Source organism: Balaenoptera musculus, chromosome 6 (assembly GCF_009873245.2).
Source record: "Balaenoptera musculus isolate JJ_BM4_2016_0621 chromosome 6, mBalMus1.pri.v3, whole genome shotgun sequence".
NCBI classification, from domain to species: Eukaryota; Metazoa; Chordata; class Mammalia; order Artiodactyla; family Balaenopteridae; genus Balaenoptera; species Balaenoptera musculus.
The window spans coordinates 28649924-28675439 of NC_045790.1; the positions used below are offsets into that span (position 1 = coordinate 28649924).

Here is a 25516-nt window from a genome sequence, read left to right on the forward strand (position 1 = left end):
ACACAATAAAAAGACTAGAATCAAGACTCATACATATATGGACAGCCAGCTCAACTAAAAAATGGGCAAAGGACATGTATCTTAGTCACTTTGCAGTGCTATAACAAATTACCATAGATTGGATGGCTTAAACAACAAACTTTTATTTCTCACAGTTCTGGGGGCTAGGAATTTCAAAATCAATGTGCTGGTAGATCTGATGTCTGGTGAGAGCCCACTTCCTGTTTTGCAGATGGCAGTCATCTTGTATCCTCAGATGACAGAAAGCAGACTGAGGGGGTAAACTCCCTAGTATCTCTTCTTACAAAGCCACTAACACCATCATGAGGGTTTCACACTCATGACCTAATTACCTTCCAGGGGCCCCATCTCCAAACACCATCACATTGGGGATTAGAGTTTCAACAAATGAATTTTTGGGAGATGCAAACATTCAATCTATAGGAACATGAATATACAATTCTCCAAAGAAGATATACAAATGGCCAAAAAGCACATGAAAAGTTGTTCAACACTATTGATCATTACAGAAATGCAAATCAAAACCACAGTGAGGTACCACTTCATATGCACTAGGATAGCTACTATGAAGAAAACAGAAAATAACAGTGTTGAGAAGGATGTGAAGAAACATGAAACCTCATACATTGCTAGTGGGAATGTAATACGGTGCAGCCATTGTGGAAAATGGTTTAGCAGTTCCACAAAAAATTAAACACAGAATTACCATATGATCTAGTAATTCCACTCCTAGGTATATATACAAGGGAAATGAAAGCATATGTCCACACAGAAACTTATATACAGTAGCCAAAATGTAGAAACAACCCAAATGACCATCAAAGGATAAATGGGTAAACAAAATTGTTGTATTTACATGCAATTGAATATTATTCAGCCACAAAAAGGATGAAGTACTGATACATGCTACAACTTGGATGAGCCTTGAAAGCATTACACTAAATGAAAGCACCAGACACAAAAGGTCACAACTGTATGATTTCCTTTATATGAAATATTCAGAAAAGGCAAATCTATAGATGCAGATCAATTAGTGGTTGGCAAGGGATGGTGGGAAGGGGAAAAGAAAACTGATTACTTAATGCATGTGGGGTATTGTTCTGTGGAGATGCAAAAGTTGTGAAACCAGAGAGAGATGGGGGTTGCACAACACTGTGAATGCACTAAATGCCACTAAATTGCATAAATTGACATGCTTAATTTATGTTATGTGAATTTCACCTCAATAAAAAAATTGTACCTTACAGTTTTATGAGTATGCATTTATGTATGATATAATCATTATTATTTTAGTTCTTGAGAAAAAGAGGAAAAATATGTAAAATGTCAAGCTAGTACATAAGAATGATTCAATAAACAAGAGCTATTTTTGTTAGCATCATTTCACTGAGGTAAGGAGGCTTTATGCCCTGAATACGATTTATGTCAGAGAATGTTTTGCTTATGTTCTCTTCTACAAGTTTTATGGGGTCATGTACTTAGGTGTTAAACCACTTTGAGTTTATTTTTGTATATGGTGTGAGAGAATGTTCTAATTTCATTGTCTTCATGTGGTTATCCAGCTTTCCCAACACCACTTGTTGAAGAGACTCTTTCCTCCATTGTATATTCTTGCCTCCTTTGTCATAGGTTAATTCACCACAAGTGCATGGGTTTATTTCTGGGCTCTCTATTTTGTTCCATTGATCTATATGTCTGTTTTCGTGCCAATACCACACTCTTTTGATTTCTGTAGCTTTGTAGTATAGTCTGCAGTCTGGACGGGTTATACCTCCAGATTTGTTCTTTTTCCTCAGGATTCCCTTGGCAATTCTGGGTCTTTTGCGGTTCTATAGAAATTTTAGGATTATTTGTTCTAGTTCGGTGAAAAATGTCACAGGAATTTTACAGGGATTGCAGTACATCTGTAGATTGCTTTGGGAAGGATGGCCATTTTAACAATATTAATTCTTCCAATCCAAGAGCATGAGATAGTTTTCCATTTCTCTGAATCATCTTCAATATATTTTATCAATGTTTTATAGTTTTCAGCATATAGCAGTGGTCCCCAACCTTTTTGGCACCAGGGACTGGTTTCATGGAAGACAATTTTTCCACAGTTGGGGGGGAGGAGTGGTTCAGGCGCTAATGCAAGCGATGGTTCAGGCAGTAATGCAAGCAATGGGGAGCAGCAGATGAAGCTTTGCTCGCTCACCTCCTGCTCTGCAGCTCGGTTCCTAACAGGCTAAAGATCAATACCAGTCCATGGCCCGGGGGGTGGGGACCCCTGGCATATTGGTCTTTCACCTCTTTGGTTAAGTTTATTCCTAGGGTTTTTTTTTTTCTTTTTTAATGCGAATTTTAAATGGGATTTTTTTTTTACTTTCTTTTTCTGATATTTCATTATCAGTGTAAAGAAATACAACAGATTTCTGTATAGCAATCTTGTATCCTGCTACCTTCCTGAGTTCATTTATTAGTTCTAATAGTTTTTGGGTGGAGAATTTTGGGTTCTCTATATAGAGTATCATGTCATCTGCAAATAGTGACAGTTCTACCTCTTCCCTTCCCATTTGGATCTTTTATTTCTTTTTCTGGTCTGATTGCTGTGGCTAAAACTTCCAGTACCATGTTGCATAGAAGTGGTGAGCGCGGGCATCCTTGTGTTGTTCCTGAATTTAAAGGAAAGGCTTTCAGCTTCTCACAGTTGAGTATTACTTTGGCTGTGTGTTTGTTGCAAATGGTATTTATTATGTTGAGATATGTTCCCTCTATACCCATTTTATTGAGTTTTTTTTTATCATGAATGGATGTTGAATTTTGTCCAATGCTTTTTCTGTCTATTGAGATGATCATGTAGTTTTTGTTTACTTTTGTTAATGTGGTGTATCACACTGATTGATTCACATGTGTTGAAACATCCTTGTGACACCAGAATGAATCTAACTCGATCATGGTGTATGATCCTTTTTATGTATTGTTGGATTTGGTTTGCTAAAGTTTTGTTGAGGATTTCTGCATCTATATTCATCAAAGATATTGGCCTATAATTTTCCTTTTTGTAGCCTCTTTGGTTTTGGTATCAGGGTGATGGTAGCTTCATAGAATGAATTTGGGAATGTTCCCTCCTCTTCAATTTTTTGAAATAGTTTGAGAAGGATAAGTATAAGTTCTTCTTGCATGTTTGGTAGAATTCTCCAGTGAAGCCATCCAATCCAGGACTTTTGTTTGCAGGGAATTTTTTTTTTTACTATTATAGATTCTATTTCACTTCTAGTGATCAGTCTGTTCAGATTATCTGTTTCTTCTGGACTCAGTTTTGGCAGGCTATTTCTAGAAACTTGTCCATTTCTTCTAGGTTGCCCAATTTGTTGGCATATAACTGTTCATAGTATTCTCTCATGATTTTTTTGTACTGCTGCAGTATGGGTTGCTATTTCTCCTCTTTCATTTCTTATTTTGTTTATTTGGGGCCTCTCTTCTTCTTGGTGAGCTTGGCTAGAGACTTGTCAATTTTGTTTATCTTTTAAAAAAACCAGCTCTTGGTTTTATTAACCTTTTCTATTGTGCTTTATTGCTATTTTATTTATTTCCTCTCTGATTTTTATTATTTCCATCCTTCTGCAGACTTCGGATTTTGTTTGTTCTTCTCTAATTCTTTTAGGTGGTAAGTTAGGTTGTTCGAAATTTTTCATGTTTCTTGAGGAAGGCCTGTGTTGTGATGAACTTCCCTCTAAGAACTGCTTTTGCCACATCCAATAGATTTTATAAAGTTGTGTTTTCATCTTTTTTATCTCAAGGTATTTTCTGATTTCATCATTGACCCATTGGTTTTTTGGTAGCATGTTGTTTAGTCTCCACATTTTCATTATTTTCCTGTTTTTCTTTTTGTGGTTGATTTCTAGTTTCAGACCACCGTGGTCACGAAAAATGCTTGAAATAATTTCTATCCTCTTACATTCGTTGAGGCTTATTTTGTGACCTTATATGTGATCTACCCTAGAGAATGTTCCATGCACCCTTGAAAAGAATGTGTACTGTGGGGTTTTTGGGGGTTTTTTTTTGGAATGTAGTGTCCTTTAGATATCAATTACATCCAACTGGTCTACTGTGTCATTTATGACTTCTGTGGCCTTACTGATTTTCTGTCTGGATGATCTGTCCATTGATGTCAGTGGGATGTTAAATTCTCCTATTATTTTATTATTGTCAATTTCTCCCTTTATGTCTATTAGTATTTGTTTTATATACTTAGGGGCTCCTATATTAGGTGTGTATATGTTAACAAGTGTGACATCCTCTTTTTGTACTGATTGCTTTATCATTATACAATGCCCTTCTTTGTCTTTCTTCATGGCCTCTGTTTTAAAGTATATTTTGTCTGATATGAATATTGCTACCCCTGCTTTCTTGTCACTTCCATTTGCATGAAATATCTTTCCATTCCCTCACCTTCAGTGTCTGTCTCTTCTGCTCTGCAGTGAGTCTGTTGTAGGCAGCATATTGGAGGTTCTTGTTTTTTTTAATTCATTCTGCTACTCCATGTCTTTTGATCAGAGCATTTAGTCCACTGACAAAGTAATTATTGATAGGTATGTACTTATTGCCAATTTAATACTTGTTTTCCAGTTGTTTTCATAGTTCTTCTTTGTTCATTTCTTTTTTTTTTTTTCCTTTTGTGGGTTGATGAATTCCTTTGTAGTATGCTTGAGTTCCTTTCATTTTGGTTTCTATGAGTCTATTATACATTTTCAATTTGTGGTTACCATGGAGTTCAAGTATGTTGAACCATAACTATATCTAATTGCTTTAAATTGATATTTACATTCAAACACGTTCTTAAGACCTACGTGTTTATACTCCCCTCCCCCACATTTTGTGATTTTGATGTCCTATTTTACATCTTCATCCTTATCCTTTTACTGTTTATTGTAGTTGTAATCACTTTTATAATTTTTTAATTGGTTTTTAACCTACATACTGGCTTATTTATATGATCTTCAATCCTGTTATATATTTGCTTTTCCTAATGTGATTTTCCCTTTCCTATAGATTCTTGCTTTTTTTTGATTTAGAGAAGACCCTACAATATTTCTTTTAGGGTAGGTTTAGTATTGCTGAATTCCTTTAGTTTATGCTTGTCTGAGCAATTCTTTCTCTCTCCTTCTATTCTAAATGATAATCTTGCTGAGTAGAGTATCTTAGGTTGCAGGTTTTTCCTTTCCAGGTATTGGAATATATCATGCCACTCCTTTCTGGCTTGCAAAGTTTCTACATAACTTTATGGGGGTTCCCTTGAAACTCTTTGTTTTTCTCTTTAACTTTTGCCCTTTTAATTATGATTTGTCTTGGTGTGGGTCTGTTTGGGTTCATCTTGCTTGGGACCCTCTGTGGTTCCTGTACATGGATATGTTTCCTTCTTTAAGTTTGGGAAGTTTTCAGCCATAATTTCTTCAAATACATTTACTATCCTCTTCTTTCTTTCTTCTCCTTCTGGAACCCCTACTTTGCATAGGTTGGCATGTTTATATTATCCCATAGATCTCGTATGTTGCTTTCATTTTTTTTTTTCTTTCATCTTTCTGTCTGCTGTTCTGTTTGGGTGATTTCCATTAACTAGCTTTCAGATCACTTATTCATTCTTCTGTGTCATTTAGTCAGCTACTCATTGTTTCCAGATTGTTTCTTACCTTGGCAATTGAATTGTCTGTTTTTGGTTGGTTCATCTTTATAGTTTCTCGTTCCTTGTTACAGTGAGCTGCATTTCTATTGATAATCTTTCTTAATTCAGTTAGCATTCTTATTACCACCTTTTTGAACTCAAGGTCTAGTAGACTGATGAGCTCTGTTTCATTATTTGTTCTTTCAGGGGATTTCTCTTGTCTTTTAATTGGGAGTAGTTCCTCTGTCTTTTTACTTAACTTTCTCTGTCTCTATGAAGTTAGGAGAAACAGTTATCTACTGCGGTCTTGAAGGAATGTTTTTATGTGGGAGTGTCCCTCTGTAGACTGTGTATCCAATGTTTTTGGTGCAAGGGCTGGCTTTGGTATGGATGCCAGCCACATCTTTCCTCAGGGTATGCTGGCCATTATCCTCTTGAAAGGGGGTGTGGTTGGTATCGTCAGAGTATCTAAAGCTTATGAAGGTGTGAGGCGTAATGTCCTCTCTGCTCTGTGGCTGTTGCCACTCTGTCAGGGGTGGGGTTTGCTGCCCAGTTGTTGGAGTAGAAGCCCTGAGGGTCAGGTTCAATCAAGCTCCATTGTCCTCGAGTGCATGCCCTGCCCCAAAAGTTGTGATTGCTGAAGCAAGTGAGGCTCATGTACTCCAGATTACCTGTGCATAGCCTGTGTAAGCAGCTGCACCTCTGCTCAGAAGCAGCCCAAATTCACATCCCTTTCTCTGTTGTGTTCATCCCACATTTAGTGCAAGGCTAGGGTGTGGTGTGGGCTGGGGGTCAGGGCATTGTGACTGCAGGAACTCAGGTGGCTGTACAGCTGCCAGACATCTGGGCTGCCTCTGAGGCAGTCTTCTCCCATGACCTGTCTGTCCCAGATCTAGCACTAAGTTGTGGTGTGGAGTGCGCAGAGGCAGGGCGTTCTCACTGGGAGATGAACCACTGCATACTCCTGAACATACTGACAATAGCCACCACTGTCCTTCCCAGATCACACCTCAGGCCTCCCAGGCTGTCTGCATAGCTAGATTGAGTCCTCTCCCAGGGCCTGTCTGCTTCAGGTTCAGCACTTAGCCACAGTGTGTTCTTGTGGCACTGACCTGTGCGTGCCATGACAGTGGCTGCAGCAGTCCTGCCTGCTGCCTCATGTGTGTGCTGACAATGGCCGCCACCCCACCTAGATCACACACCAGGCCCCCCTGGTCTGTCTCTGTGTAGCAAGATTGAGTCTTTTCCCAGGGCTCGGTTGGCCATGCTGCAGTGTGGAGTGAACGAGGCTGGGGTGTTCTCCCAGCTCAGATGGGGAAGTGCATCAAAGCGGCAGCTGTAAGTGCAAGGCTTTCTCCGCCATGACTGCTGGCAAGCCAGCATGCACGCATTCCCTGGAATAGAGTCTAGATTTCTCCAGTGCTTCTGTCTGTCCCAGTGGTTTTTTCCACAGGCAAGGGAGCCTGTCTCCTCCACACAGGATGCCACGACTGGGATACCCAGATTGTGCTTCAACCTGCTCGCTCCTGAGGAAAGGGTCTGCCCATGTGGACCTTCTCTTTCTTTCAGATCCTTCCCAGGCGTGCAGGTCCTGACCTGCCATTTTTTCCCATCCTACCTGGTTATGTGGTGATCTTTCTTGCAGTTTTGCTTGTTAGGAGTTCTTCTGCCAGTTTCCAGTTAGTTTTCCGTGAGAATTGTTCCACATGTAGATGTATTTTTTATGTGTCTATGGAGGGGAGGTGAGCTCCACATCCTCCTACTCTGCCATCTAGATCCCACCTCCTGATAAAAGATCTTTGATGCATGCCCACTATTTCCACTTTATAATTTTTTTAGTCAATTTAAAGTTATTTATACTTTGTATTCAAAGATATGTAACTTAAGTTTAGAATTTACTGAATTCACAGATGATGTAAGTATTCATAACACCTTGGGTTCTCAACACTTCCTAGAATGTAACTTAAAACAGAAAGAATCATAGAAAATGTATAATAAAAAGTTTAGGCAACTGGGGTATTAACTGTAAAAGAACATGGGGAAACTTTCTATGGTGAGGGAAATGTTCTGTATCTTGATTACAGTATTGATTACAAATATATATATACACACATATATATATATTTGTCAAAACTCATTCATCTTAAGGATGTGTACATTTTACTGTTTGTAATCATACCATCACACACACTGATAGGTATATTCTTTTGAATTATAGGCAACTGGTCTTCAAAGGTTACTGAAAAGGCAAGAAAAAGATACCTATTAGATACCTATTAAATGAGGCAGTATAAGACCTAATCCATTGCTTTCCTCTTAACTCATCTCAGATTGTTTCATTATAGGAAAACTACAGGCATACCTCATTTTATTGCACTTCACAAATAATTGTGTTTTTTATAAATTGAAGGTTTGTGGCAACTCTATGTCAAGCAAGTCTATCAGTGCCATTTTCCCAACAACATTTGCTCACTTCATGTCTCTGTGTCACATTTTCATAATTCTCACAATATTTGAAACGTTTTCACTGTTATTATATTTGTTATAGTGATCTGTGATCAGTGATCTTTGATGTTATTATTCTAATTGTTTTGGGGTGCCATGAACTGCGCCCACATATGGTAGCAAACTTAATCAATAAATGTTGTGTGTATTCTAACTGCTCCACCAACCAGCTGTTCCCCTCTCTCCTTCTTTCTCCTTGCGACTCCATATTCCCTGAGACACAATATTGAAATTAGGGCAATTAATACCCTACAGTGACCTCTAAGTGTTCAAGTGACAGAGAGAATCACATGTCTCTCACTTTAAATCAAAAGCCAGAAATGATTAAGCTTAGTGAGGAATGCATGTGTAAAGCCAAGACAGGCCAAAAACTAGGCACCTTGCACAAAACAGCCAAATTATGAATGCAAAGGAAAAGTTCTTGAAGGAAATGAAAAGTGCTACTCCAGTGAACACATGAATGATAAGAAAGTGAAACAGCCTTATTGCTGATATGAAGAAAGTTTTAGTGATCTGGATAGAAGATCAAACAAGCCACAACAACTCCCTTAAGCCAAAGCCTAATCTAGAGCAAGGCCCTAACTCTCTTCAACTCTACAAAGGCTGAGAGAAGTGAGGAGGCTGCAGAATAAGAGTTTGAAGCTAGCAGAGTTGATTCATGAGGTTTAAGGAAAGAAGCCATCTCCATAACGTAAAAGTGCAAGGTGAAGCAGCAAATGCCGACATACAGCAAGTTACCCAGATCTAGATAACTAATTAATGATGGTGGCTACACTGAACAACAGATTTTTAATGTAGACAAAACAGCTTTATATTGTAAGAAGATGCCATCTAGGACTTTCATAGCTAGAGAGGAGAAGTTAATGCCTGGCTTCAAAACTTCAAAGGACAGGCTGACTCTCTTAAGGCCTAATGCAGCTGGTAACTTAAGTTGAAGCCAATGCTCACTTACCATTCTGAAAACCCTAGGGCCCTTTAAAATGATGCTAAATCTACTCTACCTATGCTCTATAAATAGAATAACAAAGCCTGGATGACAGTACATCTGTTCACAACATAGTTGACTAAATATTTTAAGCCCACTGTTGAGACCTACTGCTCAGAAAAAAAAAGATTCCTTTCAAAATATTACTGCTCATTGACAATGTACTTCTTAACCCAAGAGCTCTAATGGAGATGTACAATAAAATTAGTGTTGTTTTCATGTCTACTATCACAACATCCATTCTGCAGCCCATAGATCAGAAGTCATTTCAATTTTCAAGTCTTACTATTTAAAATATATACTACATAAGGCTATAGCTGTCATAGATAGTGATTCCTCTGATGGATCTGGGCAAAGTAAATTGAAAACCTTCTGGAAAGGATTCACGATTCTGGATGTCATTAAGAACATTCATGATTCATGTAGAGGTCAAAATATCAACATCAACAGGAATTCGGAAGTTAATTCCAACCCTCATAGATGACTTTTGTAAGGTTCAAGACTTCAGGGGAGGAAGTACCCACAGATGTGGTGGAAATAGCAAGAGAACTAGAATTACAGGTTGAAGATGTGACTGAACTGCTGCAATATTATGAGAAAACTATAGGGATGAGGAGTTGCTTCTTATTCATAAGCAAAGAAAGTGGTTTCTTGAGATGGAATCTACTCCTGGTGAAGGTGCTATGAAGACTGTTGAAATGACAACAAAGGATTTAGAATACTACATAAACTTAGTTGCTAAAGCAGTGGCAGAGTATTTTTTTAATTAAGGTATGTACATTGTTTTTTTAGACATAACACTATTGCATGCTTAATAGACTAGAGCATAGTGTAAATATAACTTTTATGTGCACTAGGAAACCAAAAAATTCGTGTGACTTGCTTTATTGTGATATCACTTTATTGCAATGGTCTGGAACTGAACCCACAATATCTCTGAGGTATGCTTATATAGTCCTAATTATGATAATTCATAATTCAATCTGTTCATCTATCTGATATACAATCTTAGCTCTAACTTGTCAAATTCCATGAAACAAAGATATATAAAATGTCTATTTTACTGAAAAATCTGATCTTTAGAAGAAGTTCCATAAAAGATGATTAAATTTGTAAGCTCTAATTATGGATTAGCTTTACTTAATTCACTAAATACATTAATGATTTTAAAGAAAAATTTTGCATCCCTTTAAAATAGTCTACACTACCTCCTAACAGATTATTCACCTACCCCCTAAAATGTAAGTTAAAATGAAAATAAATTTGAATTTAGTTGAGAATACACACTAAATAGAGAGGCTAACTTAAAACCACTGACAAACTTTTTAGCTCATTATACTGAGATAATGCTAGCAGTAATGTGTCAACATCCAGAAGGCAGACAGAGAGAGAGAGAGAATGCAAAGAATAGCACAGGTGGATTTTATGTACCAAGATTGTAAATAGCACTCATCACTTCCACCCTCATCTCTGTTGACAAGCCCAAGACATGAAAGGGGAACTGGGAAACCTATTCTTTGTCATTTGGCCACAACTCCAAGAAGGCAAAGGGAATACATAATTTTGATGTAGATCTAGCCATCTCTATCACTCATACTAGCATAGGAGAGGTCTATCAAAATCTTAATTTACAGAAGGAGAACAACATATTTACAATGCAGGTTTACAAAACTAATCTGAAAAAAAAAAACAAAAACAGAACATGCTTTAATGTGGAATACAGTAGTTCTAAAATTATGGTTAAAGATGAAAAGAACAAAAAACTATTTAATCAGCTACCTATAGAACAGTAAAAGGCCAAAAACTGCATTTCAGAAATGATATATCACTCTGGGAAAGCTTTGTTTTTACAGGCGTTCCTTTGAAACTGTCAGGCAAACATTTTTATAGGCCATCTTTTCTCATACACAGTCAGCTCATGATATATAGCATAAGTCAGAGACAGGCAAATAACGCAACAAACCTCCTCTTAGACCAACAGAAGGCAGAGCAAAAATCGTTTATTTCTTATAAGATTAAAAAAAAAAGCCTACTTTCCTTATTTTTCATCTCCCTGGGAGATAAAAAGGTAAGCGAGTACTTTGGAATCATACTTCAAAAAGTATGATGATTTTTTGCTTGCTTTAAACAACAGAAACAACAAAGTGCTATTTTAAAAGGGGACCTAGCCCATTTATCTTTACAAACTTCTACTCCTAAAACCTGAAGTACATGCCAAAACAAGAAAAGCAATTTATCTTCAAAATGCTAAGACATTTTTGTTTCTGCTTTAAAGGCTTTGTGCCTCTGGAGGTTAATTGACCTTTCACATTGGATGTCATGGCATTTTCTCCATGAATGAAAATAAAGACAATATGATTATTTTCTTTATTACTATATTCCTGAGTGAACAACGTGACTTGTGATCTAAAGAAACTTTAAATTTTAGTATAGCTTTTGAATCAACTAAAGATCATATTATCCAAAAAACAGTATTGAAAATAACCTAAGAAAGCTATAATTATCAGCAATCCCACCATTTCTCTCAGGATTGAGGTTTACTATACCTATATTTTTTAAATGTATAGTAATGACATTTTTTATAATATCAAATAATATAAAAACAAAGATTCAAAGAATATCTTTAGAGTTTGCAAAATTTTATCTCTCCTCTGCTGCTCAAAAAGTACTAATACCATCTTCTTCACATAGCAGATGGGGAAATAAATATGTAAAACACATATGTACTTATTTAATAGTAGTGTTTTAAGACTTTGTGCCTATGAAAGCTAATTACCAAATTAAGATTTTCAAAATCACTTTGATTCAATGAATGAGTTCTTTTATGATAAACCTTTTGAACACTGTACTAGAACTATGCCATCAGTGAAAAAAAGAAACAAAAAAAACCTCAACGTCCTAACTGATACCACTCAAATTAGTTTTAAATTTTGGTGAACTTTCAAAAGCAAACCCAACAAAAAGCAAAGGATGAAAATACCAACTTCCTGGGAAGCCTTCCTTGACACCCCCAGGCAGGCTTGCTTCTCCACTTAATTCCACTAGAATATCAGACTGGGTGATGGCCCCTTAACTACATTTCTTTTCATCATCATCTGTGAACTCTGTAAGGGTAGTGATCATGCACATTTATATTAGACTCTTCAGTGCCTATCACAGGGCCTGGACCACGCTAAGTGCTTAATAAATGTCAACTAATTGAATGAATGAATACAGTTAATTAAAAGCTGAACAAAAGGTTGCAAGATGGAGGCAGCAAAGGGAAGAGAAAAAAGGGGAAAAAAAGTACTAGAATGGAAATTAAAATGGTTACTTCCTGTATATGTCCTTAGAGGGAAGCCACTTAGTACTCCTGTGCCTCAGTTTCTTCATTTAAAGAAGCTGAACAAGATTATCTCTAATATCATTTCTGTTTCTAAAATTTTATTTTAGAAATGAAATGGTCATCTTATGTATAAATATTCACATAGACTAAACAATCTCTTAATCAACCTTCACTGAACCAACTCACCAGATTAACAAGTTTTCCATCACCTCTGAAAAATGTATAGTCTGAGCAAAGGTTTTTAAACTTTAGTGGACCTCAAATTGCCTAGAGGGTTTGTTAAAACACATTGCTGGGCCCCACCCCCTGAGTTTCTGATCCAGTATGTCTGGGATAAGACCCAAGAATTTACAATTCTAACAAATTCCAGGTAATGCTGATGCTGTTGGCCCAGAAATCACACTTTTGAGAAACACGGCCTTATAGTAAATGCCCATTCAACTCCATTCCTATCATTTGAGCTGTTTGATTATCAAAGGTCAGTTTCCCAAACCTGTATATTCCAGTTGAAACTGTTTATTATAGTTACATTAGCTGTTTAGATATCATGTAAATATATAGAGTCATTTTCAAATTACCTTTGAATTAGGTGTGAGATTTCTGTAAAACACTAAGAAATTTTCATAAAAATCTAGGATTTTGCATTCTTTCCCAATTTAACTTCTTAGTCCAATTAAAAACTAAAAGTGAAAATAGTGGTGATATAATTATTGGTGTTGAAAAAATCATGGGCACAAATAGACATGAGGAAACTTTTGGAGTGATATATTATTTTGATTGTGGTACTGCAGTGATCATTTCTTGGGTGCAAATATATGTAAAACTTATCAAATTGTACACTATAAATTTACACAGTTATTGTATGCCAATTATACCTTAATAAAGTATGTAAACAACACACAAACTTACACACATACACACACCCAACAAAAATTTAATAAGACTGACAAAACCAAATTTTGTGAGGTTATGGAGTAACCATAACTCTGATACATTGTTGATAGGAATGAAAGAAAAGTGTTTCCAAAGTGTCAGTTTCATACAAAACTAAACACACATCAGCTTATGACCAAGTAATTCCATTCCTAATTATTTACCCAAGAGGAAGGGATACACAAGAGATTGTTCAAGAAAGTTCTTAACAGTTTTATTTCTAAGAGCTAAAAACTGGAAATAGCTCAGGTGTCCATCAGCAGGAGAATGGATAAACAGAATGCAGCATCCATACAACTCAGCAATACTACTCAGCAGTAACAAGAAACAAACTACCCATGCACTCAATAACAAGATGAATCACAAAATATTATGCTAAGTAAAAGAAGGCTTATATAAGAATACATCTGTAAGATCCCATTTATATGAAAAGGCAAAACTAATCTATGATATAAAAAAGCAAAACAATGATGTCTCTTGGGGGTGGCAGGAAGGAATGTGAAGACATCTTCTGGAGTGATAATGCTCTATATCCTGAAAGACCTTACACAGTTTAGCCGGATTACACAGAGACATGTATTTGTCAAAACTCATGGAATTGTGGGTACATTTTAGATTTCTGCATTTCATTGTAAATCTTACTTCAAAATGAAAAAAAAAGAATTATAATTAAATATTGAACCTTGGTAATGATATGCATGCTCAAGTGTTTGGGGATAAAACATACTGATGTATGCCACTTTAAAACGCAACAAAAGATGGTGGGATGGATGGATATGTGAATAAGCCATATATAATGAAATGTTAACAGAATCTAGGTGGTAGGTATGTGGGTATTCATTGTACAATTGTTCCAGCTCTTCTATGTGTTTGAAAAGCTTCATAACAAGATGTTGAGGAAAAATCAGTTTGTAACATAGTAGGGATTCCAATTTTTGCATATTTATGTATGTCTGTGTGTTCATCGACATGCACATATGAAGCATATGCATGTATATATTTATGTATGTTGTATATGCAACTATTCCCTCTCAATCAGATCCTTCCAATTCACTTTAAACATGCTCAAGTTCCCCCTATCCCCAAATGGTACAAAACAAACAAAAAAGAAATTCCCTCAAAATTCCATCCTCCTTCAGCTACTACTAGGTCATGTAAAGAGATGAGCATACTTCTGGTGTCCATGTCTTCACCTACTCCATTCTGGCTTGTGCCCCCAATACTCCAGCAAAATGGCTCTTACTCAAAGATTTCAATGATTTCCAAGTCAGTAGATCAAATGGATATTTTTAAATCCTCATCCCTTGAAGAATGTAAAATATTAAATTTACCCACTTTTCAATTTGAAATGAGGGACGTAAACTTTTTTGGTATGTAAAACAAGCATTTTTAAAAAGAAGAGCTCAATTTCATACTACGGCCAAGTTAGAATGTAAGAAGGGGAAAACTTAAGGGGAAAAAGGAAAAGGAAAAAGGAAAAAGAAATGAAGAAGTTACTACTATAGTTCAAAGAGTAATTGCCAATGGTCTATTTTCATAGACCATTTTCACCTAATTCTACTACATTTTGAAATTCTAGTGAACTCATTAACTATTGTTCACATTTCTTCAACTGGTTTAGTCATCCTATCTACAGAAGCTCTATCTTAAATGGATCTCCCCAAACCGCCTATTTATGTAGAAATTATTTTCTGAGTTACAAGAATAATAACCAGAGAACTAGGTCCCCAAGGATCAGATAAATCCAGCTATGTATCAAAATTAGTACAAAAACTATTTCCTAATCTTCAGAAGGTGAGCCCTCAAAGTTATTCATAGCAGCACTGTCATAGCATATAATACAACTCAAAGCCTTCCAATGATTTCAGTGTGTTAGATAATATAAAATTGGGCAGTAAAATCACTTTTAAAATAATCTTATAAAATGTAAAATAAAGGGAATTTCTTTGTGACATGAGCTTCCGAGATGAAAGCTTAATATGAGCCTAAAATGTGTAGAAGAATCTGAATTGTATTTAGTAGGTTTAGGGTGGGGTTTCCCAAATTGCAGGTCACCTTTTGTAGCACCCTCATGTTTCTGATTTTGAAGATGAACAGGCATTGACTAGTCAAAGACATGTGGAAAAGAACATTCTAGCATGGGCAAAAACAGTAAAAGTATATGTAAAGACAGTCACAGAAGGGCTTTATTATTTATTTTCCTTTAATATTCATCTGCATATCTTGGTCACAGATGGTAGTTTCCAAAAGGCTCCTATCTTTATTCTTGGAACCTGTTCTCCTGAGAAAGTAAATTCGTTTATTCCACAAGCAATTATTTAACACCTTCAATGTGCAAGCCTAGAACTTTGTGCATTGCCTGAGATTAAAGGAAAATAGATTATGGCTAATAGTAATACACTATGATTACTGAGGGACTTAATTTTACCCTAGTTTTTTACACCAGAGCTTTATACATAGCTATTATTTGTCTATTTTCAAATGTTAAACTTAATTTTTCGCTTACCTTTGAACTCCACTAACAATGGAGGTGTCATGAAGAATAAAGTAGCTTAAATTCAATTGTAAAGAAGGAAACACAGAAGGACTTGATCACACTAGACAAACACTCCTGAAAGTCCAGAGTGATTGCTTAGTATAAAGTCTAGGTTCAGAACTCTAATCTTTTTGGATTATAAACCTTTGTGGTACACAGCTTCTGACAAGGCTCCCAATAATCCCCACCTCTTGGTATCCATTACTTTATTTAATGTCCCCCCTTGAGTATGAGCTGAACTTCACAACCTGCTTCTAATGATGTGAATATGGCAAAAATGAAGGCTGTCTCTTCTGTGATTAGGTTACAAAAGACCATGACTTCTGTCTCACTAGTGCTCTCTCTTGCCCAATCACTTGTTCTCCCTGTTGAAGCATGCTTCCACACTGTGAGAAGCACCATGAAGAGGCCCACGTGGTAAGGAACCAAAGGAGGGCTTTGCCAATAGCTCACGAGAAACAGAGGCCTCAGTCTAAGAACCCACAAGGAACTGAATCCTGCAACAACCACATAAGCTAGGAAGTGAATCTTCCCTAGTCCAACCTTGAAATAACTGCAGCCTTATGAGAGGCAGAGCCAGAAGACCCAGCTAAATGGTACCCAGATTCCTGACTCACAGAAACTGTAATATGATAAATGTGTATTGTTTTAAGCTGCTACATTTTGGAATACTCTGTTATACAGCAATAGATAACTAACATAGAGCCTATCTGCAGAAAAGTATATAAATATACAAATTCTGGCACACATTTTAGAGAAATAGGAGGCCTCTCTGAAGTCCACCAACAGAACTCCTAGTGGCCCAGAGATCCCAGACTAAGAAATTTATGCTATGATAAACTCCAAACAATATGTACAAAAGGCCTGCAGAAGTCAATTTAACCATGCTATGTAGCTTAACAAATGTCAGAATGCTTTCCTTCCATAAGGTATTACTAAGAAAGTTAAATTACTCTAAATATAATTGATATCTTAGTACTAGTATTACCAAAGGTAAAAACAAGTCAAGTTCTACTATAACATCATTTTAAATAATGTATTTCATAGGTACTAAATAAATATTGAGGATAAAATAATGACTAAACACCATCCTTAAGTACTGTGTGAGACAAACACACACACACACACACGAAACAATTATAAGATCTGGGATACAAACAGAAATTTGCATATGGTATCCATTCATGTATGTAATATATATGATATAATATGTATGACTTTATTGAATTTTAATTATAAAGTAATTAAAATAAATACCTGTACTGTTTTTCCAAGTCCCATGTCATCACCAAGAATACATCCTCTTCCTTGGATGAAGTGTTCATAGAGAAACAGGGCTCCTTCCCTTTGGTAGTCTCTCAAATACCTATTAATAGTATAAGGAATAGAGTCTCCATTTTCAGATAATTGAAAAGCAACAGCAGATGATGGAAATTTTCTGTCTGGGAAATAAGGTTTTTCCAAATCTTCATCATCAAATATAAAATTCCTGGAGCAATCTTTAACAGATTTCACTTCTTGAAGTCTTTTAAGAGGTACTTTCCTTTCTTGAAAATCTGAATATAAGATGACTGCAAATGACTTCCCATTTTCATCCACTATGACAGATTTTATGCTTGCTTCACAAAGTTTTTCATTATCTGGAGAAGGGGCGAGACATCTTTCTCCTGGATGCCATATATCTATAATAATAAAAGAGAAAATAAACTTTCCAAATCTAACTTATAAAGTAACACCTCATTTATCCACTGCTATGAGAAAAAAGTGTTCCTCACATAAATACCGTTTCCAAAATCTGAAACAAGATAAATTATAACATGTATAAATATTTTCCTAAAGTATATTTTCCTCAAGTATATTATCATAATAAAGGGTACATAATTTATTTCCAGTTTTTCTCACCTTGGCTGTGTGTCATAATCTCCCCATATATGCTTCGTCTGTTGATTCTGATTCAGTGGATATGGACCATGGGCATTTGATTTTATTATTGTGTTTGGTTGTTACTGCTGAATTCAAAAGGTGACTCTGATGCACAGCCAGGATTGAAAACCACTTATTTAAATATTCATGATGACTCATGAACATTAGGTATAACGTTCATGATATGGTAGAGTAACACTGAATAGGACTTGGTAACAGGTAAGCTAAAATCCTCTGAACAGCAATATTTTTGTGATTCTTCTGTCTGCTTTTTTAGTTACTCCATCTCCTTTCTCTGAAGACAGCTGTTTCTTCTCACTGTCAATATTGCTGCTTCTAAAATGTTGCTTGAATCTGTATACAACTAATCAAGGGAATCTCCAACTCAACTACAAAGTGATATGTACCAGCTTTGTCACAGCTTTTTCCCTTCTAGGTTTTGAAGAGCCAAGGTTCTTAAAAAAGAGATGAATTCTAAGATCTCTTTCTGCTAAGATTCTATTATTCTTTGAAGAGTCTGACTTGTCTCTATGTACAAATTTATTCTGTGCTTAACTGTAGAGCTATTTTATTTTCTATTCAGAAAATATAGCACTGTGAATGAGGAGGAGGGCCTCTACAGAGTATACTGTTGGTACAATTAAAAGGTACCAAATAGAGGAAATTAAGTAAAAATAATTTTCCAAATGGAATTTCTTAGAGCAAGAATCCCAGAGGAATTGTATGGCTACAATTGTAAGGATACTAGGAATTATTTTTCTCACATATTTCTCATTGAGATCATATGATCATTGGCAGTTTCCCAGGGACTTCCTAATGATGCTGAATTAGGCTTTTATAACATTCATGATTATAACTAGTACATCTATATTCTCTTTAGCAAGAAGAGCTCATTATACTATTTCTCATCAGTTGTTCCTCAAAAGTAAAACCATTATTCTAATTTTGATAAGGTTGTTTTTATATAACAATCAGCAAAAAAAATCTGTTCTCCCACTCTAATCTTTGCATCCAAACTGTTTGAGAATTGTTACATTATTCTAAAAGACAAGAGTTTTAATGTGAAAATAAAACCTTTATTCACTATACAGGGATAAAAAATAGGTTGATGGGCCCTATTTTCATAACAGTACTGTTTGAGCCTTAAAACCTACGTTAAGCCTTGCAACAATTCTTAACACATTATTTGTTTCACATGCTTTGTCTACCTATCCAGCAAACACCTTCTAATTTTTAAAGACTTAATTCATTAATTTATTATTCAACATATATGATTTAACACCAATTATTTACTACAACTGTACCACACAGTTAAAATGAAGAAAACCAATGTCAAAAATGATAGTGATTAACCCTTGCTTAGAACTAGTCTTTCCAAATCTCATTAAAAGGCATCACTGTCTAACCAACTTTTCAAGGTAGAAAACCTTTAGTCAGCCCTTATTCCTCTTTTTATATAAGTCCCTACATCCTCTCCATCAGAATGTCCTGCTGGCTCTACCTAAAAAAGAAAAAAAAAGCATCACTTTCCTCCATGCCACCATCACTTTAAAACAACTGTTGGTAAACTTTTTCTGTAGAGTCAGATTTTAGCTACTTGTTATTTTACATCTTGCAGGCTATACTGTCTCTTGCCCTTGTAACACAAAAGTAGCCACAGACACATAAACAAATGGGTATGGCTGTGCTCCAGTAAAACTTTATCTACAAAAAACAAGTGTCAGGCTGAATTTGGCCTTGACTGTAATTTGCCAAACTTTGGCTTTCTCCTAAATTACTGCTACAGACTCCATTCTCTATTCTCCATTCTCTAACCATTCTCTCTGCTGACACTATTTCCCTCTATAATCCATTTTCCACATAGCAGCAATAATGACTATTTAAGAATATAAATTATTAGTAAATCTTTAATTTAAAATCTTTTAATAATGACCCACTGCACAAAGAATAAAGTCCAAGCTCCTTACTATGGCCTATAAGACCTTGTATGATCTTCCACTACTTACCTCTCCAATTTAATCTATCAATTTTTCCCTTGACTCAAGCATATTAAGCCGGTCTTTTCTCAGGTGTTTTTATGTCATGGCCTCAGATTTTATCTTAGACCACCTTATTTAAAGTAGGGAACTCCACTATTCTGTACTATTTTATTGCCTCTATAGCATATATCACAATGTTTAATTATCATGTTTATTTTTTTTATCTGCCTCTCTCACTAGAAAATAATATCTTTTCCAAGAAAATGTCTGTATTCTTCAAAATTTTATCCCCAGGACCAGCACAGAGTAGGCACTCAATAAATGAGCTGAATTTATTAACAAAAACACATCCTTGATCTCATAGAACCTTGACATCTAGTGAGAGAGACAAATACTCAAAAGTTCACACACATGAAATTGCTATAAGTGCTTTGGCAGAACAGAGTGCTGTAAGAAAGAGGTACTGAGGAAACAGTTTAAAAAGTAAGGAGATCTAAGAAGAGAATGTCAGTCAGAGGGCACATACAGCATGTGCAAAATCCTCATGGGCTTCACACAACTTATAGAAGTCTGTTTGGGTAATTTCTAGAACTAAATATTAATAGATTCAGTTAAGTTTGAGCAGGGCGGTTATCTCTCAGTATTCAAACTCCAGAACAATTAGCTTAAATTAGGATGATTTCCTTTTGGACTGAATAGGGGTAAGGCTCCTTTTGATCTGGTCCCTGTGTTCCTCTTTAACTTCATTTCCTCCCTCTCTCCTGATTTCATTCCAAACTGGCCTCCTTGCTATTCCTCAATCATGGTAAGCATACTCCACCTTAGCCCCCTGAGATTTCTGTTCCTTCCGCCAACACTCCTCCTAAATACCAAAGTGACTGATTCTTTCACTTCATTCAGGGTTCTGTTCAAATGGCATCTCCTCAGAGGTATCTTCTCTGACCACCCAATCTAACATAGCACTCCCCGCCACTCTCTCTTCCTTCACCTTGCTTGATTCCATTTTCAGAGAAAAATATGAACTGTCTGGTATTGTTTATTTCAACTTAAATATAAGTTCCCCAGAGCAGGGACTTAAGTTCACTGCCATATTCTGGGCACCTAGGACAAAGTTTGAAACTCAAATACTTGTCAAATTAACAAATATTTATATATAGCTAACATTTTGAGGGCTTATGTGTGCCAGACATGCAATTTAGATGTAGTAGTTCATTTAAGCCTCACAGCAACCCTTTCATTACTTCATGTAAGCAATATTATTAGTTCCATTTTACAAATGGTGAAACAGATAAAGGTTAACCATGGTCACACAGCTAGAAAGTGGCAGAGTCTGGATTTGAACCAAGCTATCTGAACTTGTAGCTACAATGCTGTAGCAGTTCACACATGAATGAACAATTCCTTGGAACTGAGTAGCCCTGCCCCTTTTAAATGAGGTATGAGCATCCCAGTTACTATAATCTCCACTCAGCAGCTTCATCCATTTATTTCACCTGCCAGGTTCCTATAGGTATTTATATTTGTGGTCCCCGAATTATAGTGTCATCAATTCCTAGCCGTCAGAGCTGAGGCTTGTTACTTAAACGTCTCTGAACTTTAGTTCTGAATCCCTCATCTATTTAATGAGATCAATATCTTCCTCAAAGGAAAACATGTACATAAACAATTAGCATATTTCTGGGCACAGAACAAGCACTCAATATCTGGTAGCTTTTGTTATGCCACTATTAATAATGAAAGTTGTTAATTTAGGGGCAAGAAGCCATCCCAGATGACTTGTGGCAGATAACCATACCCTCCTTAAATTCTCTCTTGGTGACCCAGTAAAGGTGATCCTGACTCAGTACATCATATATTAAGCTCTTTGTGTAATAAACTGAACTAAATATCTCAACCTTTATTCACCTACTTAATAACAAATCTACCATTCACTAAGAACTGAGGCATACAAGAACAGAGAATAAAAATACCAAACGTTTACTTAGGGTTTACTATGAGCCAGACACTGGGTCACATAAATGCTTTGCTTAACACCATCTCATTTAATAATCACAAGAACTCACTCAGCAAAGATCTCAGTTTTACAGACGAGGAAACCACCCAAAGTTGCTCAGCAAATGACTGTCAGAGTCAGCACTAGATCCAAGGGCAGTCCGACTTCAGAGTGCAGGTTCTCAACTCTGAATCACAAAGAACTGGTCCCAGCCCTAGAGGTGGTTCACAATCTCCAGCTGTCACTCACAGGAGCCACAGGGTAAAACCCCAACCCCAAGGGAACTGGCAGGAACAGGTCCAACCCTACGCAGTAAAGACAGTTGTCTGGGGAGAGAGGGGAGCTCGGAGCTTATACCTTTGCAGTTGGTTTCCGCGCGGGGCTTCGGGACAGAGAGATCCATCTGGCCAGGGGGAAGGGCCTGGCAGCATTTAACACCTGACAGGCGGCGGAGGACCGCCAGGAGGAGGCTGGCGGGCGGACGGCGGCCAACTCCACCTGCCGCCGCCCTCTGTACATCGAACCCCCCCCCGAAGCCCGACGTCACGGGACGAGAGGGAGCAAAGGTGGAGCCTGACGGGGTCCAAGGAGAACGGCCGGTGGCGTTCGAGACAGCGGCAGAGCCGGAGGGCGCTGTGGAAGCTGGCAAGGCGGTGCTCACCTAATCGTCTGGGGCTCCGCCGCCGGGGGAGGACAACAAGCAGGCAGGTCGACCCCCTAGCCTCCCTCTCAGTAACGGGCCTCCCTCTGGGACCCACCGCAACTTCCAGCCCTGACTCGGAAAATCCCGCGAGAACTGGCTCCCGAACTGTTTTCGGGATCTCACGAGAACAAAGTCTTGGTTGACATGGGCGGAGCGATCTTCCGGCCGTCTTTCCTCTAGGAAGCCGGTAATGCAAAGATCCGCGATAGTTGCAAATATCGCGAAGTTTGATATCGCCTGCTAGCCTGCTGCGGCTCTTGTGGCTGCGGAAAGAGGCAGGATGCTCGTGGGCGTGGATCTGCTGTGGGTCTTTTAAGGACCGGTAAGGAGGGTGACGGCCTGGCAGGAGACCGTCGTCCCCGCGATCGTATCTTGTGGCTTATATTAGGCTCTTGGTTCCTTCGTCGTGTTGCTGGACGCCCAGGGACTTTAGGAGGCGAGCGGTTCCCTCTTGGAGTGCCGCCTCAGCCGTGTGGACTCCGACGGCTCAGGACACCCAGAGAAGGCATATTTTCTTAGGTTATATACTAAAATGTAGTAAGTTGTAAATAACTTCTCTGAGTACAAAACCTGCAACACATGCCCTAAATAGAAGGCAAAGGTAAAGATACTATGAAAACTTCAAAGTGTTTTTTCGTGTACCATCCCAAGTTACCAGTGGTTTGTATAACACGTTATGGGTAAACACTAAGCAAACCATCAGGCTGTTTTGGTAAGCATCTTCAGGGCAGCATACCACTCAGGAATTAATGAATACTGCTCATCTAATACTTTTCCAGACGTTGTATGTAGATTAATCCAAAAATGCTTCCTCACATGTTAAAATGTTTTTGTGTGCTGTAGGATATTTCACTGAAGTAGATTAACCTGCATGGGCCTGTATTAGTTTCCTATGGCTGCTGTAACAAATTACCAAAAACTTAATGGCTTAAAACAGCATAAAAGTGTTATCTTATAGTTCTGTAAGTCAAAAGCCCTACATTGGTCTCATTAGGCTAAAATCAAAGTGTCAGCTGGGTTGCCTTCTTTTCTGGAGGCTCTGCAGAGTATCTTTCCTCGCCTTTTCCAGCTTCTAGAGGCTATACACATTCCTTGGCTCACGGACACCCTTCTGTCTTCAAAGCCAGCAATGTTGCATCCCTCTGACCTTTCCATAGTCACATCTCCCTTTAATTGCAGCAGGGAAAGACTATTTGATTTTAAGGGCTCACATGATAAGATTGGGTCCACCAATAATCCAGGATAATCCTCCCATATCAAGGTCTATACCCTTTTTCACATCAGCAAAGTCCCTTTGCCATATAAAGTAACATATTCATGGGTTCCAAGGATTAGGATGTGAATATCTTTGGTGGATCATTATTCTGCCTACCACAGGGTCTTAATGAGAAAAACTATATGGCTATTTGCTCTGTAAATAGGTATCCATTCTTTGACAGATACTAAAAATTAGCGTGTTTTCATAAAATGCTTCATCTAGAATAGCACTTGTTTCTGTTTACCAGCAGGTAAAAATTTTGTACAGAAGAGAAACATCTAATTCATCCATTATGTTGGTCCTCATACATGGTTAAGAGGTTAAGTCATTTAACCCCACTGCTTCAGTGTCCTCACCCATGACAGATTAATAATAGGGTTACTGTAAAAATTAAATAAAATAAATAAAACACCTAAAACAATACCTAGTCTCAGTAAGGATTTAGTATTGCAGTACACTATTGTTATCAATAGAATGCATCCACTTGAAAGTTGAATTCTGCATAGCCATTTCTTCAATTTAATATTTTGGCTAATAGTTGATAGTACATTATTAATTAGATTAGAATTTTAGACTAGATTCTAACTTAAACATCATGGATTATAAGGCATATTTTCTAGGTGCAGCTGAAAAAAACTCATTATAATTGTTACTCTTGATTTTAACATGCATCTTGATATTGGAAATTCTAAAATGTAGGGAAAAATCTTCTTGGAATTGGAATTGATGAAATATATCTGTTTTACTTAAATTCTGTTCACATTGTCCCTAAAATCAATAGCAATTGGAAATTTCAGTCAAGCTTACTTTTTTTTTCTGCAACTATCAGAGAAGAAATTTGATTTTTTTCTCATACTGAAATGACTAGTTATGTAATATTGTCTTATTTTTTAATGTCTTATTTTTCCAGAGGTCCACTGATTTAAGATGTTCATTTTTAAAGAGCTGACCTCTAAATAGGAGTGATTAGACAAATCACAAAGAAGTAAATATTGATTTAAATGAAAGAGATCATCTGGGTGATGGAATACTCTTGTGACTAACAGAAGTGAAGGGGGCCTCAATTTCTGAGTGTTTCTTATTTAATCTCACCACCGTGGTTATGATACATGGTGAAGCAGAAATAATCATGACATAAAAATTTGTTTTAGTGAATTACATGCCTCACAAAATTAGACATCCTGAAACATTCCTTCCCCCATTTAACAGTAGCTTTTGTCTGAGCCCATTAGAGTGACATCCTTGTCTATGTGCTGATATTTTAAGCATCCAACACTGTAAAACTGCACTGCAAAGTGAAATTGAAAGCCTTGCAAAATATTGAGGAATTACCAAAAGTCAATAAAAATGATATTGGATAACTAAGTCGGATGCCAAACCATTGGGAAAGTATGATCTAGCAAAATTAAGCCTGTAAAATCTACAAAAAGAGAAAAAACACAGATGATGATAGCATGGGCATTTCAAAAGAGTATTACTTGAATATCAAAGAGGCCCTTGAGAAAGAGGATTAAACCTTTTAATATTTTACAAAAAAGTAGACTTTATATTCACACAGCAGAAGTCAAATATGAATCTATCTGTGGTTCATAGACCTCCAAAATTGTGAGTTAATCCAGCAAAAAGGCTCAAGAAAAAAATAGGTATGTGTCTTAGTCCATTTTGGTTGCTGTGACAAAATTCCAAAGACTGGGTAGCTGTGGATAAACAGCAG

General features: G+C 37.0%; 1 protein-coding gene across 6 annotated transcripts in view; it reads right to left on the reverse strand.

Annotated features, from left to right (window-relative positions):
• Nucleotides 1-23404, reverse strand: part of ERCC6L2 (ERCC excision repair 6 like 2) — a 182647-nt gene extending 159243 nt beyond the window's left edge. For 2 of the 6 annotated variants that reach the window (XM_036855634.1, XM_036855628.1), the window contains exons 1-2: nucleotides 22199-23403; nucleotides 17204-17628 (exon numbers count right to left, since the gene is read on the reverse strand). In XM_036855634.1, coding sequence (XP_036711529.1) covers nucleotides 17204-17628; nucleotides 22199-22244 — 471 coding nt within the window. In that variant the 5' untranslated portion in view covers nucleotides 22245-23403. Of the gene's footprint in view, nucleotides 1-17203; nucleotides 17629-17848; nucleotides 17959-22198 lie in introns of those variants that run through there. The other 4 variants (XM_036855631.1, XM_036855630.1, XM_036855629.1 and 1 more) reach the window with 4 other exon arrangements.
• Nucleotides 23405-25516: the final 2112 nt, after the last annotated feature.